We start from the raw sequence: 17300 nt of genomic DNA, 5'->3' as shown, positions 1-17300 counted from the left end.
ACTTTGACTCTTTTATAAACATTGCTGTAATGATTGTAAACATATATAGTAGTAATCACACATGCTAGTACATATGAGCCGTGGCCGACATGATCAAGACAACTTATATCACTGCCTGATTAAGTCTTTCAGTAAAAAATATAAACAGAATGAACTACTGTTCATGTAAAAAAGGATTTTCCTTTTTTAGTAAACTGAAATATTCATGTAAAAAAGGAAAACTAGAAATACATTTTCCAACTCTGTTTTGTAACAAGACTCTCTACTATTGTTCAGAAAAAGCGTTCCTTTTATTTATTTTATTTTATTTAAGCTACTTTAGTCTTGAATACATTGTCGTGTAATGATTTGTCTTCATATCTGATTTGGTGGTTGGAATATGTAATTAGTTACTTTATTTTAGTATCGCATGGTACCTTTTCCCATATTTCCTATTTTGGCTCGCTGTTGAAATATAGTCTTTTTTTTAATCCAAGAATCAAAGGAGAAAGTTGTTTGTTTATGTAATGATTGTCTGGTTATTTAAACCACCAATCAAACCTTTTAAGTACGATTACAAAAGTAAGAGGAGACAAGGGTTCCCTCTGGCCTCGTTTCAAAGAACAAAACAGAGCATTGCAAAAACATGCAGGGGTTACAGCGACATCATTACAACAACAATAGTTCCACAAACTAAATGCCCTAACAACTTAGAACATGTGTTAACTGGATCCAGAGTATCTCAAGAATATTATGTGAATGAAAATCTGACAAACCAAATTGAAACTAGCAAGAATTTGTAGAGAGAAAAAAAGGTTAGTAAGAACCCTATGATGCTACTCCGTTCGATTCTTCATCAAGAAACGGGTAATCAGTGTACCCAACAAGTGGATCAGGATCCTCGTGGTAGAATGTCTGGCGATTATACTTGTTGAGAGGAGCATTGAGAGCAAATCTCTTTGGCAAATCTGGATTGGCCAAGAACAAACGGCCGTAGGCAACAAGGTCAGCCCTGTCTTCAGCAATGGCTTTGATCCCATCTTCCCGGTCATAACCTCCGGCAACTATAAAAGTGCCATTGAAGACCTTTCTCATTGGCGTCAGGTTTTCATCTGGACCTCCAACAGTTCCCATTCTGGGTTCCACCATGTGACAGTACACTATGTTATACTTATTGAGTGCATTGACCATGTAAAGCCCCAGTTGTAGTGGATTTGAGTCACCACAATCGTTAAAGTCTGCAAAAGGTGATAACCTAATTCCAACTCTATCGGCCCCCACCTCATTGACAACAGCTTCAACAACCTCCAGAGGAAGTCGGCACCTGTTCTCAAGGGATCCACCGTATTGATCTGTTCGGTCATTAGCCTGGTCTTTCAAAAATTGATCAAGTAGGTACCCATGTGCCCCGTGGATCTCAACCCCATCAAAACCTACAATTTCCACAACAACAGGTCAGTTTGTGAAGCAATGATAAAAGCATCAGTAGGAGCAAAATGCGAATAAAGTTACATACCAGCTTCAATGGCATTCCTTGCAGCAACTCTGAAGTCATTGACGATATGAGGAATTTCATCGGTCCTCAGGCGGCGTGGTGGCGTGTGTTCAATATATCCAAGGCCGTTAGTTCGAGGCGTTGGTGGCAGTGGCTTGTCCGTAGAAGAAATGGGTGCTTGCCCATTCGGCTGATAACCTGTACAAAAATAAGAATGCAGTCAATCAATCAAGAACCCAACATTATTAAACTTGAAATCAAACTTGGATTGAGTACATTATATGTAAAAGTAAAAGAAAAAAAAATCAGAATAGGGAAAAATTACTTGAATCCGAAACTCTTCCTACATGCCAAATCTGGCAAAAGAAGACACCGCCTTTGGCATGAACAGCATCGACGATGGGTTTCCACGCTTCCACTTGCTCTTTGGTCCATATGCCAGGCGTGTTGGGATACCTTCAGGGTGAGATAAGAATTAGACGAGTTACGTGAAGATGAAGACGGAGAAAGAATGAGAATAAGAGTAATAAATATACCCTTGAGCGGTGTCGGAAACTCCGGTAGCTTCGGCAATGAGAAGGCCACCTTTGGAGGTTCTCTGAGAATAATAGAGGACGGCGTGGGGTTGCGGAACGTTGTTGTAGGACCTCTCTCTGGTGAGTGGTGCCAATACAACTCTGAAAAAACGATGAAAGATAAAGGAGTGAATCGAAAAAAGAAGGGGGAAGAATGGAGGTATAGAAATGAAGCGACATGCATACCTGTGAGATAGATTGAATTTGCCCATCTTGTAGGGAGTGAGAAGAGGGATTGTTTGGTGAGAAGGAGCGGCGGCGGCGGCGGTGGCGGTGGCGGCCATTGTGGCGGTGTTAGGGTTGAAGTTGATTCTGTTTGAATTAGATTTGAAGTGGAAGGTGAAGGTGAAGGTGGAGCTATAAATAGAAGAGAAACGAATTAACGATTTTGAAGAGAATAAGAGGAAAGAAGGAGTGTTAAGGGTGACGTGTGCCATTGCGTATTCAGCTTTACCCTCACGACAAACCAAACCAACTTTATATCGTTTTTGGGAAGTTTTCTTTCTGGGTTCCCTGTCCTACTAAAACACGGTTCAGTATTTATGCAACTCATATATGGTAGGGTAGCCATAAATGAACCGGTTCAATTGAAAGAAACGGGGTTCAGTTGAGTGAGTGGTAGAAACAGAGATTACGTGGCATGAAATAGTGGTTGGTTATTTTGAAAACTCCTCTCGATTATATTATAATAATCCTAATTCACTAATCACATTATCTTAATTTGAGATTAAAAACACTGATTAATAAAAAATTGAACTCAACGACCTCAACTTTCCGTTTTCGTTCCTAACTATATTATATTAAGTTGCAGAATTTTTAATTATTTTTTTCTTAATGCAATCCAATTGTGAACAATTACGCAAACACTATGACTACCGTTCTAAAAACAGTTCAGTTGATTTCCACGGAAACCGACTTCTATTGACATTTTTAGAAATAGCACTTAGTTTGGATTAAACCTTATTTTGTAATGCTTTTGCATGAAACTTTAATTATGATTAGCATTGAACTTTTGTTAAAAATATTAACTTATTTGATAATAAAAATGTTTCGAGTATAATGTTGAGCCAGTGGAAAACGGTTTTGTGAAGATGGGATGATTGATGGAGACTGGACGAGCTGGTGAAAACTAGATGGTTACCTATTGAAGATCAGACGGTTACCTGTTTAGGAGTCGGACAGTTACTTGTTTCTTCGCACTCCAAGTTGTTCGTTCTCCCTTCCGTTCTCCAAACTGAATGGACCGGTACCTGTCAGAGGCACTACGATGCTCAAGTCAGTAAAATGACGGAATGATTATTGTAGCAAGTAGAGCATGTATTATGCAACGTGTCCCCGAATTCATACATAGGATGTTTATTTATACAGATTGTATTGGGCTTTTACCTTTTGTGAGCCTGATGACAACCAATCACACTTTAATCTTCATTAGAGGCTTTAATGAACTATTATCGTTTATAATTCATCCATGTGGTCGGTCTGCTGATTGGTCGACCTGGATGGTCAGCCTGACCATTGGGAAGATGGTCGGACTCAGATTGTCTGATCTAGGTTGGTGTGACATGATGGTCTACCTATGTAGGAGACTATACGGTCCCTTAGGATGTGGTACGATACAAAAAATTTAATTTAAATAGATATATTTAGTTTTGATTTAATGATAATATTTTTTTATACCAGTTGATTACTCATATTTTATTTTAATATCAATTGACATATTTTTTATTTATACTAATTACTTACATCTTATTTTAAATCATTTTCAACCAGCCATGTTTTGTTTTAAATTAATGAATTTTAATCATAAAATAAAATTATAATATTACAATTTAGCTTATTAAAACGTTACTTTACAATTTATTTTTGTTGTTTTGACCCTTGATCTAAGAAATCTTTTTGTGCACTTCTTTCTCTCTATTTTGTGAAATTCTTCTTCTAAAAACACAGCTAATTGTCCGTGCAGAATGTGACACTCCACAATAACAATTGCGGAAACAAATACGCAATACACAAATGATTTGAGATTGACCAAACCCTATGCTAATTATCATACATCTTTCTTTCTTTCTGTCCACGTGTCTGATGTAATATTCTAATGGTTTTTTATAAGATCGTGTAATAATAAAATAGTGACAGGTAATCAATTATAAAATATTGTTAAGATATTATAGGACATCACTTCATTGATTTTGGTATTGAATTGTAAGAAAGTTGTATAATTATTTAAACCATCAATCAAATCTTTGAAGAAGAGGAATAAAAACAAGAGGAGACAGTCTCGTTGGCCTCCTCTGCTCATTTCGAAGAACAGAGCTATATTATTACAACAAGAATAGTTCCAAAAACTACATGTCCTAACAACTTAGAACATATGTTAAAGTGGAAACAAATCCTTAGCATACAAGTATCTGAAGAATAATAATGTCATGTGAATGAAAATCTGAGCAACAAAATAGCAAACAACAGGGAATTTGCAGGATAAAAGAGGTTAGTGAAAGCCCTAGGATGCTACACCATTCCATTCTTCATCAAGAAAAGGGTAGTCAATGTATCCAACAAGAGGATCAGGATGGCCTTTATAGAATGTTTTGCGATCATAGTTATTGAGAGGAGCATTCAGAGCAAATCTCCTGGGCAAATCTGGATTCGACAAGAACAAACGACCGTAGGCAACAAGGTCAGCCCTGTTTTCAGCAATGGCTTTCATCCCTTCTTCCCTGTCATAACCTCCAACAGCTATAAAAGTGCCATTGAAGGCCTTTCTCATACTCACCATGCCCTGAGGGCTTTCAAGTTTACCTCCCATACTTCCCATTCTCGGCGCCACCACGTGTAAATAAGCAAGGTTATACCTGTTCAGGGCATTAGCCATGTACAGCCCCAGTTGCAGGGGATTTGAGTCTCCCGACTGAAAATAGTCTATAAAAGGTGATAACCTAATACCAACTCTATCAGCCCCTATCTCGTTAACAATAGCTTCGACAACCTCCAAGGAAAATCTGCACCTGTTCTCAAGGGATCCACCGTACTTGTCTGTTCGGTCATTCACCTGGTCTTTCATAAATTGATCCAGTAGGAAGCCGTGTGCACCATGGATCTCAACCCCATCAAAACCTACAATTAAAAAACATGAAGGATGTTTTGAAGCAATAGCAGGAGCAAGATGAATGCGAAGGAAGTTAATTACCAGCTTCCATGGCATTCCTTGCAGCAATTCTGAAGTCATTGACTACATGAGGAATTTCATCGGTCCTTAGGCGCCGCGGTGGCGTGTATTCTGACGATGCGACTGCCTTGTCCGTAGAGGAAATGGGTTGTTGCCCATTTGGCTGATAACCTGTAGAGAAACCCGAAAGTTTTGAACTTGAAATTAAAGTTTTATGCCCATGTGGATTAACTGTGAAAAAAGTGATGAAAAAAGACCTGTGTTTGAAACCCTTCCCACGTGCCAAATCTGAAGGAAGAAGATACCGCCTTTGGCATGAACAGCATCGACGATGGGTTTCCATGCTTCCACTTGCTCCTTCGTCCATATGCCAGGCGTGTCGGGAAACCTTCAGAAAAGGGGGTATAAAGACGAAGACGAAGATGAGAAAGAATGAGAGTAACAGTGATAATTAATACCCTTGAGCGGTGTCGGAGACTCCGGTAGCTTCGGCGATGAGAAGGCCACCGTTGGAGGATCTCTGAGAATAATAGAGGACGGCGTGGGGTTGTGGAACGTTGTTGTAGGACCTCTCTCTGGTGAGTGGTGCCAAGACAACTCTGAAAAAGCGAAGAAAATGAAAGGAGTTGTCTTTTCAGAGAAAGGAAGGTAGAAATGAAAAGACATGCATACCTGTGTGATAGATTGAATCTGCCCATCTTGTACGGAGTGATGAGCGGATTTAGTTGGTGGGTGGGAGAAGGAGCAGCCATGTCTGCTTTGAGAGTTGAAGATGATTCAATTGAATTTGAATTTGAAGTGGGAAGCGGTGGTTTTGGTGAGGTGCAGCTATAAACATAACAGAACAGAAAGATTTGAAGAAGAAGAAGAAGAGAGTGACGTTTGCAATTGCGTAACAGTAGTTTCCTCTTATTCATCACGTTTTCTTTCCCTTCTCTACCTACACACTATATATTAAACTAAACCTACTATTATTTCCACATTTAATTAATCTTAATTTAAAAAATTATTTGTAAAATCTTAATGAATTTTACAACTAACTGCACCGTTGAAATCTATAACTGCCAGTGGAGATGTGACAGACGACACGCACTGCATCACATGTTGTGTCCCATGCTACAATAATTACATTACCTACCGATATTTTAATTTTATTTTTTTTTCCACACAACCCAAAATGATAAAATAAAATAATTACACTAAGAAAATCGTTTTGGGGCAAAATTTGTAGAAATGAACCTGTCCCAGAAACTGGTCGGAATTGAGTTTGCATTTTCTTTTGTGTTTTGTGCTCCTAAAAATGGCAAAGAAATATGTAGGGACCACTGAAAATGTCTACGATTATTTTGAGTACAAGTAATATATTTAGTGTTGTGAATAATTAGTTTAGCCAAACATTGCTAGTTAATTAGTACAATAAGTATTACATTTTTTTAATAAACATTTTGAAGTCACGTGTGAGTACTTTTGTATTTTTAATGAACATCAAAAATAGAGTCCATTCTATTTCCATTTGAGGCAATATTTGATGATGATAATGACGTTAGACTTTGATTTGTTTTATGTGGTTGTGTTTAAATTATGATTTCATGAGTTTAAATTGTTATAGGAATACTAGCCTTTATTATTTTTTAAATTATTGCCTCGTATTAGAAAAAAAAATTTTACCCTTACATATGTAGCCCTTTGAAAATTAATTAAAATCAATTTTACCATTTCATAATTATACACATATTATAATTTATTAAGATCTTAATATAATATTTAAATTTATCACTTTCTTGTGTCTTTCTCTCTTTTTTGGTAGCTTTTGATTCTTTTTTGCTTTATCTATGTGCTTTGAAAGGAATCCAGACCCATTGGCCTCTTTTTTTTTTTTTTTGAACAACAGTCACCATCTCTGAAAGAATAACATTAACAAAATTTATTTATATTAAATTCTAGCAAACTTTTATTCTTATATTTGATTTTAGTGATGAAAGAATACTTATTTAGTAGTTATATTCATGCAATCTTTATTATATTGTAAAATTATGTAATAATAAATTAGCACAGAAAGAGAGACTAGTGAGTGGTTGGAAGAGAGTTGACGTGGCATGGTAGAGTCTACAGAGTGTGGCATTGAATACTACCGATCAACATGTCTCCACACAATAATTGTAATACTTTATATTTAATTATGATATATTAACATATTTTTATAATAAGATATGTTATTTTATTAATTTGTTTGAATTTATTTTTAAAAAAATATTTAAAACAAATTAATTACAATTATTATATATTTATTGTCGAAAAAGTTATTAAATTTTTTTTCTTTATATTTTCACATTTATACTAGAAATACATATTCCGTATTCTATTTTGTATAGGCGGTGGGTAAAGTCTTAGATGCAGCATTGGATCACGGAACTAATTAATTATATCTAGAGTCTTTCTCCCTTCACCTTCAAGGTCTCGTCTTGCATCTCTCTATTTTATTTTAATTCCTATTGTATCCCTATAACCTTATTCCTCATAAGTCTGTCCCTATAACTCTGTCGCATCTCACACAAAAACCTACACCCCCCTTTCTTCTTCTTGCTCTCATATGCTCGCACCTCCCTACTGCTGATATCTCCCTGTTGCCTATCTCCAAGTTAGTATATTACTTTTGAGATCTCAGATCTGTTTATGTTGTGGGTTAAAAATCATTTGCTTGATCTGTGTGTTGCTTGATCTCGCTGCAAGTGGTGTGTGTTGCTCGTGCGAATTTACAGAACCGCAATTGGAAGTGTGGTTAAGAGGAGCCGCAGTTCGAAGGGCGGTGGAACGAGAACCGCCGTTCGATTTGCGGTTGATGGTTTTTGGGGTGCAAACCACTAGTGGAACTGCGGTTAAGGAGAGCCTCAGTTCAAAGGGCGGTGGAACGGAAACCGCCGTTCGATTTGCGGTTGATGTTTTTTGGGGGTGCAGGACAGAAAACACTGCTCGAAGTGCATTCTGCGTTTGTGTGAAACGCAACTGAGACTGCGGTTGCAGTTGCTGCGTTTTTTTTTTTTCAAAATTTTGTTTTTTTAATTTTTAGGTTGTTTGTTAATTTTTTTAAGTTTATAAAATTTTATATATTATTTATTATTAATGTAACTTAGATTAAGGATTAATTATGATTTTAGGTTAACTATTAATTAATTTATTGAATGAAATAATTTTAATTAATCTAAACTATATATTCGTAAATAATTTTATTATATTATTTATTATGTATATAATTTTAGTTAATTTTTATTATCACAAAATTATATTTTCGTAAAATTATTATGTATATAATTCTTAAATAATTTTTGTATATTATTTATTAATATATAATTTTAGTTGATTTTTTTATTTTTTTTATGAATTTAGAAGTTTTATTAAATTATTTATTAATTAAATAATTATTATTATCCCTTATGTTTATGCGTAAATTTGATACAAGCCGCAACTCATAGAGCGGTTGGCACAAGCCGCAACTCAGAATGCTGTTGGCAAGTGCCGCAACTCAAACTGTGGTTCACAGTAGCCGCAACTCACATTGCGGTTGGTAGCAGTCGCATTTCGAAAGGCGGCAAGCCTTAATCGCTGATCGAAGTGCGGTTATTTGGTTTGGTTCTGAAACTAACCTTTGTTTGTCTTCTTCCTCGCGCTTTATCTTCTACTGCAGCACCACCACCAAATATCCACCAGCACTGATCACCACTACTAGCACGGATCAACACCACCGATCACCAAACCAATATTTAGAGTCTCTCCGCTTCAGACACAATGAACAGTAACAGTACACACGAAGGAAGTGAGGGAGGTGCATGTTAAGTGGTATTAGGGTTTATAATCAGAGTTGAGTTGTTGGTAGTTAAGAATAGTTGTTAGGAAACAAAGATAATTAAGTAATTATTAAATGAACTTTGACTAAATTAAATTAGGGACGAAATGGTAATTTGGGAGGTGCAGGGAGAAGGGAGTGAAGTGGAGGGAGAAGCACTCTTATATCTATAACTTCAAAATTGCATTAATTCACTGGAGTCGCCTAAGGCTCTACGACACCGTTGCCTGAAAGTTAGGTATAATAAACAACATAAAATAGCGCACTCGTTCATCTTATATTAAAAACATCATTAAAGAAAACATTAAACTATCAACAATGATACAGATTTCATTTGACTTACACCAAGAATCTTCACTTCCTAGAGCTCGTTCTTATTAGATGGATTGACTTTTAGTCTTTCTCTCTCTCTCTCTCTCTCTTTTCTCTTCTTCTGCTATTACTAAAACTAAAAATTTTAAAGTACAGGTGTTTTTATTGCACATTTTGAGTCAAACATACTTCTGTTATTCACTTCCCAGCTTGTTCTAAGAGTTATTTTAAAAAAAATACATATATATTCTACCATGCTACAGATGAAAAAGTAAAGTTGATGTTTGTAAGCCTTGTTCACATTTTTGTAAAAGAAAAATTAATTCTGTTTTGGGGTCTTTTGGTCAGACTACGGATGAAGACTGGAACATTTGTTATGGGTTATTATATCTTAATTTACATTAAGAAGTTTAATGAGTATTACTGTCAGTAATTTGATGTAGCATTTAAAACACGAACAACATTTTGTTGCAATATTTATCTTCATTGCACTTAAAGCATTTAATGCATCAAAGTTCAATTCTCTCATGGAACTTCTTTTTCTTTGTTGTTGGCATTTTTAAGGTACGGATATGCACTTCTTTTGCCATATATTGTGTTTTGGTATCTTTCCAAGCGTAATTGAGTTTAAATTATGATTGGTACAGTTTAGTATATTTTGTTTGCTTACAATTATTAAATACGAAAACATGTAAATACAAAAAACAGAATTTCTTTTAGTTACTATTTCAGTTACAGAATTTATATTTTATTTGTTTACAAGGATCACATAATGTTATGTCGTACAAAGCTTAGTATTACAAATACTAGGATGCTACACCGTTGGAGTCCTCATCAAGAAAAGGGTAGTCAGTGTAACCAAGAACGGGATCACTGGTGTAGAATGTTTCCCTGTGATACTTGTTGAGAGGAGCATCGAGAGCAAATCTCTTTGGCAAATCTGGATTAGCCAAAAACCAGCGACCAAAAGCAACAAGATCAGCTCTGTCTTCAGCAATGGCTTTCATTCCATCTTCCCGTTCATAACCTCCAGCAGCTATAAAAGTACCATTGAAGGCCTTTCTCATAGGTACCAGGCTGTCGGGGCATTCGATTTTCTGTGCAACAGTTTTCATTCTCGGTTCCACCATGTGACAGTACAGAATACCATACTTATTCAGGGCNTTAACCATGTAAAGCCCCAGCTGTTTGGGATTTGAGTCCNCACATTCTGCATACTNTGCAAAAGGTGATAGCCTAATTCCAACTCTATNCGACCCNATCTCATTAACAACAGCTTCGACAACCTCCAAAGGAAATCGACACCTGTTCTCGAGGGATCCACCGTATTCATCTGTTCTGTCATTCACCTGGTCTTTCATAAATTGCTCCAGTATGTAGCCATGTGCCCCGTGGATCTCAACCCCATCAAAACCTACAATTTCCACAACCACACACACCTCACTCTAGTTAGCTTCTCAAACAATCATACATAATGTTTTCAAATGTGAAGGACATTAATTATTAATTACCAGCTTCGATGGCATTCCTTGCAGCAAGTCTGAAATCGTTCACAATNTGAGGAATTTCATCGGTCCTCAGGCGCCGTGGTGTCGTGTAATGCACTTTATCAATGCCGTTGCTTCGAATTTGTGGTGTGAGTGGCTTGTCCGTAGATGATACGGGTGCTTGTCCATTTGGCTGATAATCTGTACAAAAATGCAGAGAGTTCTTGCTCAACTATAATCCAACTATACAAAAGTATTAGAACTTGAAATTAGAATTGAATTGAGTATGAAGGAGAAGGATAAAAGACCTGAATTTGAAACTCTTCCCACATGCCAAATCTGACAAAAGAAGACAGCGCCTTTCGCATGAACAGCATCGACAATAGGTTTCCATGCTTCCACTTGCTCCTTCGTCCATATGCCTGGCGTGTCGGGATACCTTTAGGAATGAGATGTGTTATGGAATGAAAAGGGGTGTGGGTCTGCATTTGGGTATGAAGATGCAGATGAGAAAGAATGAGAATAAGAATAATACCCTTGAGCGGTATCGGAAACTACGGTGGCTTCGGCAATGAGAAGGCCTCCACTGGAGGCTCTCTGAGAATAATAAAGGACGGCGTGCGGTTGTGGAACGTTGTTGTAGGACCTCTGTCTGGTCAGCGGTGCCAAGACAACCCTGAAAAAAAAAAAAAAAAAAAGGAGAAAATTAAAGGAGTTGATCGGAAAATGAAACGGAAGAAGGTGATTGAGAGAGTGAATACCTATGAGAGAGATTGAAAGTTCCCATCTTGTAGGGAGTGATGAGAGGATTTGATTGGTGGGAATTGGCGGGAGCAGCCATGTGCGGAGGGTGTGAGGGTTGAAGTGGAGGAGGGTAGTGGCGTAGGATAGTGGCGGGTGTGTAGTTATACAGAGATGAGAAGAATTGCAGATAAGCTAGGCTGACGTGTCCCATTGCGTCGTAACTATGTATTGGCAAATAGAATTGAAGTACACCACCCTACTTTTGTACTAGATAAAAAAATTAATTTGTCTGAGTTTAGACAAACTGACTTTTGAATTATTTATTAATCTAGACTAAATTGAACTATTAAACTATAATATAAATTAAAAAAAACTATTAATTATATTAATTTTAAATTAAATTGTATTAATTTTAAACTGAATTATATCACTTTTTAAACTGAATATTATAATAATATATTTTTTTTTAATTAGAATTTATTTATTTTATTTTATTTATAAGTATTTTAAAAATTAATTTTTTAATTATTTGATATTATTATTTTCTATTTTATTTATGTTTCTTTTATTATGTATATGGAAATTATTTTACTTTTATTTATTTTATTTTATTTTATTTTTTATTTTTTTATTTATATTTATTTTGTCATGAATATTTTACTTTATTCTTATTTTTTTAATCTTTTATTTATATTTCTTTTATATGTATATATAATTTATTTTATCTTTTTATTACTTATTTTATTTTAAAATAATTTTTTATTTATATTTGTTTTATTGTCTTATAATTTATTAATCAATTATTTATTATTTATATTTATTATGTAAATATTAAACTAATATTCGTTAATTATTATAATATAATAAAAGATAATACTATAAACATTTGTTAATTTTTTTTTCATTTGATATTTCTATAATATTAATTATTTTTGCTATATTATTATATTTTATGATATTTCATTATATAGTCATTTGATAAAATTTAACATTAAAATATATATTTTAGTTTTAGTCTATAAAATACTATCATTTAAAAATAATAATATTGATATTTACTTTAAAGTACGTTGGTTTTTAAAATAAATAGTTATTTTAGTGTGTATGCTTACTGTAACATCCCAAATATATATATATATATATATATATATATATATATATATATATATATATATATATATATATATATATATATCATGTGGAATGCAACATACATAATAAAGTAAAGCAGTTAAGAGTAGAAGTATGATGAAGTATTATAAGATACAATCATTCAAAATATAAAAGGAATTAAAAGCTCTACATATCGTTATAGAGTCTTTCAAAAAGGAAGAAAAGGAAAGATACTAAGTCATATACATATAGTTAATTCTATCTAGTCTAAACTACTCTGCAGTGTCTGGAGCATCAGCAGCATCAATTCCGTCTAATACCTGCTCCAAAGGGGCCTCTCCTACCTCTGCTCACATCCAATTTGGACGATCATTGCAAAGTAAATCAAACACAGACATACACAAACAGCAAACAATGCAAGGGTAAGCTAGATTTCAAAAAGAATACAAGTCAATTAAAACTAACCAAAGTAAACGAAACATACAAGCAATGCAATCATAGAATAACAGTTTTATTAAGTTATACGTTATAGTTTTGTTAAGTGGTGTTAGATTTAGACTCATCCGGATCCGGAATGAATATCGAGCTATGGCGAGTTATGCACTTGTGGTGGCCTCTACTGCTTTGCAAAGCCAATTGCTATGGGTTCCACCCTACCACCACAAGGTTAGTCCGTTATCACTCACCTTGACCCATATAAAATGGAGACAACCAAGACTAGGACCTCCTACTACTCTCACCACATGAACTAATCTTCTCTAAGCCTATGTTCTTTTGGGTTGATTTCACTGTTAACGGAGAATTGCACAGACGGATGGAGGATTAAATCATGTTCGTTTTTGAAGATTTGGAAGTAAAATATACAGCTGATTTGCGGGATACATCATTTTTCTTATCATCACTTATGTGCTCGGATTTGAAGGTATTTCACACGAAATATCCTTTTTACCCTCCTATAATTTCATAATTTCATCATACTATAATCAATTTCAAATTAAAAATATTTTATTTCATTTGAAAACTTAATCCTGTAATCCAAAAGCATAACTAATATGCTTTAATTATTAATAAATAATAATAACTATACCACGGTTAAATTATATTTTTAAAAAATAATATTTAAGCAAAAATAGTATTTAAAGAAAAAATGATAATTTTCTAAAAAAATGTTCTTTTAATTATTTTATTAATTTTTTATTCTGTTATTTAAAATTATTTTTATGAAAAAGTATTTTATTAATTTTCTTTAAAATTATATTTATAAACTTTAAAGTATTTTTTATATTCAATTTATTAAATTACCATTTTTTCTCACTGTAAACATTTTTACAATTAAATATAACATTAACAATTATTATTTTGTATTATTTTAATAACTAGGGGTATTTTGGTAATATTCAATTTCTATTCATTAAACAAATTGTTTAAATCTGTCACATCAATCAAATTCTACACTAATTCTCACAAATTTTACCTTCAAATCCACTCTCAATTACCTACAAATCCACTCAAAAAAACAACAAAAAAAATTACCCTCAAATCCACTCAAATCCATTCAAATCATCTCCTCCAAATCCTACCAAGAGAACACAACCTAAGTGAGATTGAATAGTCATTAGAGTATTAAGGAAAACCCCCAAGGCTGAGCTATCTATATTCATTCCAGAACTTAATTTGATCTCACCTAAAGATGTACTTAAATCACATTACATTTCACACTAACTTTACTTACTTTCATACTTTTGATCTCATACCATGAATGTTTTATATTAGTTTAGTTTCTTACAGAATTAAGCATGAATCAATCTCATAATACTAGAAGAATTCATACAAAATAAACAAGAAAAGATACCTAGATCATCACACAAGAAAGGAAGAGAAAACAAGAATTACATATTTTCAGAAAAACATCACTTATTAATACAAATATCTTTATAATCTTTAATTACCAATACTTAAGTAATTCAAATAACTTGGAAACCCTCACCAATGGCTCCGGAAGGGTCAAAAACCCCCCAGAACGTCCAAAATGGACGTCCGAAACTCCTAAAACGTCAAAAACATAAAAAATACTCATTCTGTCGCAGAAAATTCGCTGAGCGCACACTTCTTGATGCGCTGTGCGAATTTCTGCTGAAAACCCAATTAATTTTGGGTTCTCGCTGTGCGAAAACCCTCGCTCAGTGAATCTGCACTTCTGTAGATTCCCAATTCTGCAGTTTTGCAGAACTCCACCACTCCAAACTTGTTCTAGGCACTTTGATGGAATTCTAATGATGCTAATTCGAAGTATAGGTTGAATCTAACTTGCCTAAAGGTCCAATTCTCGTCCTAACACTAATCTCTAACAATTATGCAGAGAATTTGAATCAAACAACTCACTTTCTATTACTTAAGAGCTCAAACTCAAATCTACCACTTGTAATCTGTTTTTGGCTGGTTTAAGGTTCTTAACAAGTCAAAAATGATTCATCTAAGTGATCTAGATGGCCTAAAACCACTCCTAGCCCCAAATTCACGAAATCACTACCCAAGTTCCCTAAATTGACTTTGATGTTGAAGTTAACTTAGCCATTTGCTTACAACCTACAGAAACTGAATACTCACCCTTAAACCATAAAATTCCCATTACACACATAGTCATACAATTCAAAATTAATCACCTATTAGTTCATACCAAACACAGACCATAATCATCTATATCACACATGCACTTTTCATTCAGTTCAACAGTAAAGTAATTCTTCAATCTATTCATACATGCATCAAAAATATAATAGTTCTAAAAAAAAAATCAAACAATGATGTCATTATTTTCCAATCAAGAACTTAGAATCTAGCTTCCCTTACCTGGGAATTTAGTACAACACTGTTCAAAATTTCTTCTACGCTTCCTTACAAAATTTAGATTTTATCCCAACCCTATAGATCACGAAATTAGTGATCAAGACAGTTTTCAAAGTCAAATTTGGAAAGAAATTTGAAAAGGAAGAATCCAAAAACGCATGCAACCTTTAGATTGCATGTTATAAGACTCAAGAATGAGGAAAAATGGAGAGAGCGACTTATCCCTTTTTCGAAAGCAGAGATTGATCGGTGCAAAAGGAATTCTTGGTGTCCTATTGCTTTAGGCAGCTGCAGTGAGGAAATTAAGTGGTTAAATTTACAGAATTTGGGAAGAGAATGCAAGAAGGAGAAGAGAGGCTTGGAGAGAAAATGCTGGTTTCAAGTTAGGAGAAAGGAACTAAGAAATTTTTGATTTCTTCCCATGACATACGTTTGGTCTTAGATGGTTCCCACCTCTCACTCACAGCCATGTGTCACTTCCCACTATCTGTATTTCTCAGGTTTTACACTTACACACATTTTAATATCATTAAAAGTATTTTTTAACATATTTTTACACATTTAATAATATGTTAAAGAATATAATATATTTAAAGTATTATTTTTTTTATATAGTTTTTTTTCTTTTATGATTTCTATTACTTGATCATTTAATAATATTAAATTTAAAAAATATTTTACTTTTATTACTTAAAATAATATTATTTAAAAAATAATATATGTTTATTGATAAAAAATATAAAAATTTGTAATAAAAAGTTTTGTTTTAAAAAATTAATTATTAATTTTTTTATGTGAACGGTTTTTTATTAATATTTTATTATTAAATAATGTTTTTATGGCAAGACGAAACAGTTAAACAAAAATTAGAAAAAAAAAATAAATAAATACAATTTTTACAAGTTTAATTTTTAAAAACTTGATCATAAAATAATATAATGAACCTTTTTAATACAATATAGTATAGTTATCCATAAGTTAGTTATTTCTGTCCCGTCCCACTGATAACACCCGAATTTTGTTGGAGAAATCGAAATGATAGATAAAGTTTAAGACAATGTGATTTTATTATTCAAATTTAAAATAAGTAAGTAACGTGAAAAGAACGTTTTTAATTACAGTAAATAAGCGTAAATAAAATTGAACAACACCACTCAAGTTCAAAAAGTAAATTGCAGAATGTGTTTGATTTTTGTATTTTTCCTCTTTCTTGCTTTTCATGTTTCACTTCTTATTTCTGTCTAATTAGTGTAATGCACATAGGAACAAATATTTTGTTTGCTTACAATTATTAGATAAGAAAACATGTAAATACAAAAACAGAATTTCTTTTAGTTACTGCATTAATAAGAAATGCTACAAATAGCAACCGAAGGGATATTGTTTCAGTTACAGAATTTATATTTTATTTGTCCACAAGGATCACATAATGTTACCTCGTATAAAGCTTAGTATTACAAATACTAGGATGCTACACCGTTGGAGTCCTCGTCAAGAAAAGGGTAGTCACTGTATCCGAGAACCGGATCACTGGTGTAGAATGTTTCCCTGTGATACTTGTTGAGAGGAGCATCGAGAGCAAATCTCTTTGGCAAATCTGGATTAGCCAAGAACCAACGACCAAAAGCAACAAGATCAGCTCTGTTTTCAGCAATGGCTTTCATTCCATCTTCCCGTTCATAACCTCCAGCAGCTATAAAAGTACCATTGAAGGCCTTTCTCATAGGTACCAGGCTGTCGG

At 33.8% G+C, this 17300-nt stretch overlaps 4 protein-coding genes across 4 annotated transcripts; all 4 read right to left on the bottom strand.

The window, feature by feature from the left end:
• Positions 1-478: 478 nt before the first annotated feature.
• LOC106777106 (putative 12-oxophytodienoate reductase 11) lies at positions 479-2501 on the bottom strand. Its single transcript, XM_014664627.2, has 5 exons — positions 2236-2501; positions 2011-2151; positions 1800-1930; positions 1496-1672; positions 479-1412 (listed from the first exon to the last, which is right to left on the bottom strand). The coding sequence occupies exons 1-5, from the start codon at positions 2484-2486 to the stop codon at positions 808-810; spliced, it is 1305 nt and encodes a 434-aa protein (XP_014520113.1). The 5' UTR covers positions 2487-2501; the 3' UTR covers positions 479-807.
• A 1805-nt stretch (positions 2502-4306) lies between these two features.
• LOC106777103 (putative 12-oxophytodienoate reductase 11) lies at positions 4307-6132 on the bottom strand. Its single transcript, XM_014664624.2, has 5 exons — positions 5888-6132; positions 5674-5814; positions 5473-5603; positions 5237-5386; positions 4307-5163 (listed from the first exon to the last, which is right to left on the bottom strand). The coding sequence occupies exons 1-5, from the start codon at positions 6130-6132 to the stop codon at positions 4550-4552; spliced, it is 1281 nt and encodes a 426-aa protein (XP_014520110.2). The 3' UTR covers positions 4307-4549.
• A 3968-nt stretch (positions 6133-10100) lies between these two features.
• Positions 10101-11825, bottom strand: LOC106777102 (putative 12-oxophytodienoate reductase 11). The gene is made up of 5 exons (XM_014664621.2): positions 11617-11825; positions 11391-11531; positions 11164-11294; positions 10880-11056; positions 10101-10782 (listed from the first exon to the last, which is right to left on the bottom strand). Exons 1-5 carry the CDS (start codon positions 11808-11810, stop codon positions 10175-10177), a joined length of 1251 nt encoding a protein of 416 aa, XP_014520107.2. The 5' UTR covers positions 11811-11825; the 3' UTR covers positions 10101-10174.
• Positions 11826-16821: 4996 nt separating this feature from the next.
• LOC106777104 (12-oxophytodienoate reductase 1-like) lies at positions 16822-17294 on the bottom strand. Its single transcript, XM_014664625.2, has one exon. It carries the CDS (start codon positions 17281-17283, stop codon positions 17023-17025), a length of 261 nt encoding a protein of 86 aa, XP_014520111.1. The 5' UTR covers positions 17284-17294; the 3' UTR covers positions 16822-17022.
• Between the last annotated feature and the right edge of the window lie 6 nt (positions 17295-17300).

The sequence above is a fragment of the Vigna radiata genome, chromosome 11 (genome assembly GCF_000741045.1).
Source record: "Vigna radiata var. radiata cultivar VC1973A chromosome 11, Vradiata_ver6, whole genome shotgun sequence".
Classification (NCBI taxonomy): domain Eukaryota; kingdom Viridiplantae; phylum Streptophyta; class Magnoliopsida; order Fabales; family Fabaceae; genus Vigna; species Vigna radiata.
The sequence above is the reverse complement of the archived record's forward strand: the minus strand, read 5'-3'. Positions and strand labels throughout refer to the sequence as shown.

What these genes read in the sequence shown, in the direction of transcription:
- LOC106777106 (XM_014664627.2), bottom strand. Translation starts at nt 2,486, where the DNA reads ATGGCACACGTCACCCTTAACACTCCTTCTTTCCTCTTATTCTCTTCA. An exon ending in AAATTCAATCTATCTCACAG is followed by an intron (nt 2,152 to 2,235) that starts GTATGCATGTCG and finishes TCGTTTTTTCAG; the next exon opens with AGTTGTATTGGCACCACTCA. An exon ending in AAGGAATGCCATTGAAGCTG is followed by an intron (nt 1,413 to 1,495) that starts GTATGTAACTTT and finishes TGGAAATTGTAG; the next exon opens with GTTTTGATGGGGTTGAGATC.
- LOC106777103 (XM_014664624.2), bottom strand. Translation starts at nt 6,132, where the DNA reads ATGAATAAGAGGAAACTACTGTTACGCAATTGCAAACGTCACTCTCTT. An exon ending in AGATTCAATCTATCACACAG is followed by an intron (nt 5,815 to 5,887) that starts GTATGCATGTCT and finishes TCGCTTTTTCAG; the next exon opens with AGTTGTCTTGGCACCACTCA. An exon ending in GTCTCCGACACCGCTCAAGG is followed by an intron (nt 5,604 to 5,673) that starts GTATTAATTATC and finishes CCTTTTCTGAAG; the next exon opens with GTTTCCCGACACGCCTGGCA.
- LOC106777104 (XM_014664625.2), bottom strand. Translation starts at nt 17,283, where the DNA reads ATGAGAAAGGCCTTCAATGGTACTTTTATAGCTGCTGGAGGTTATGAA.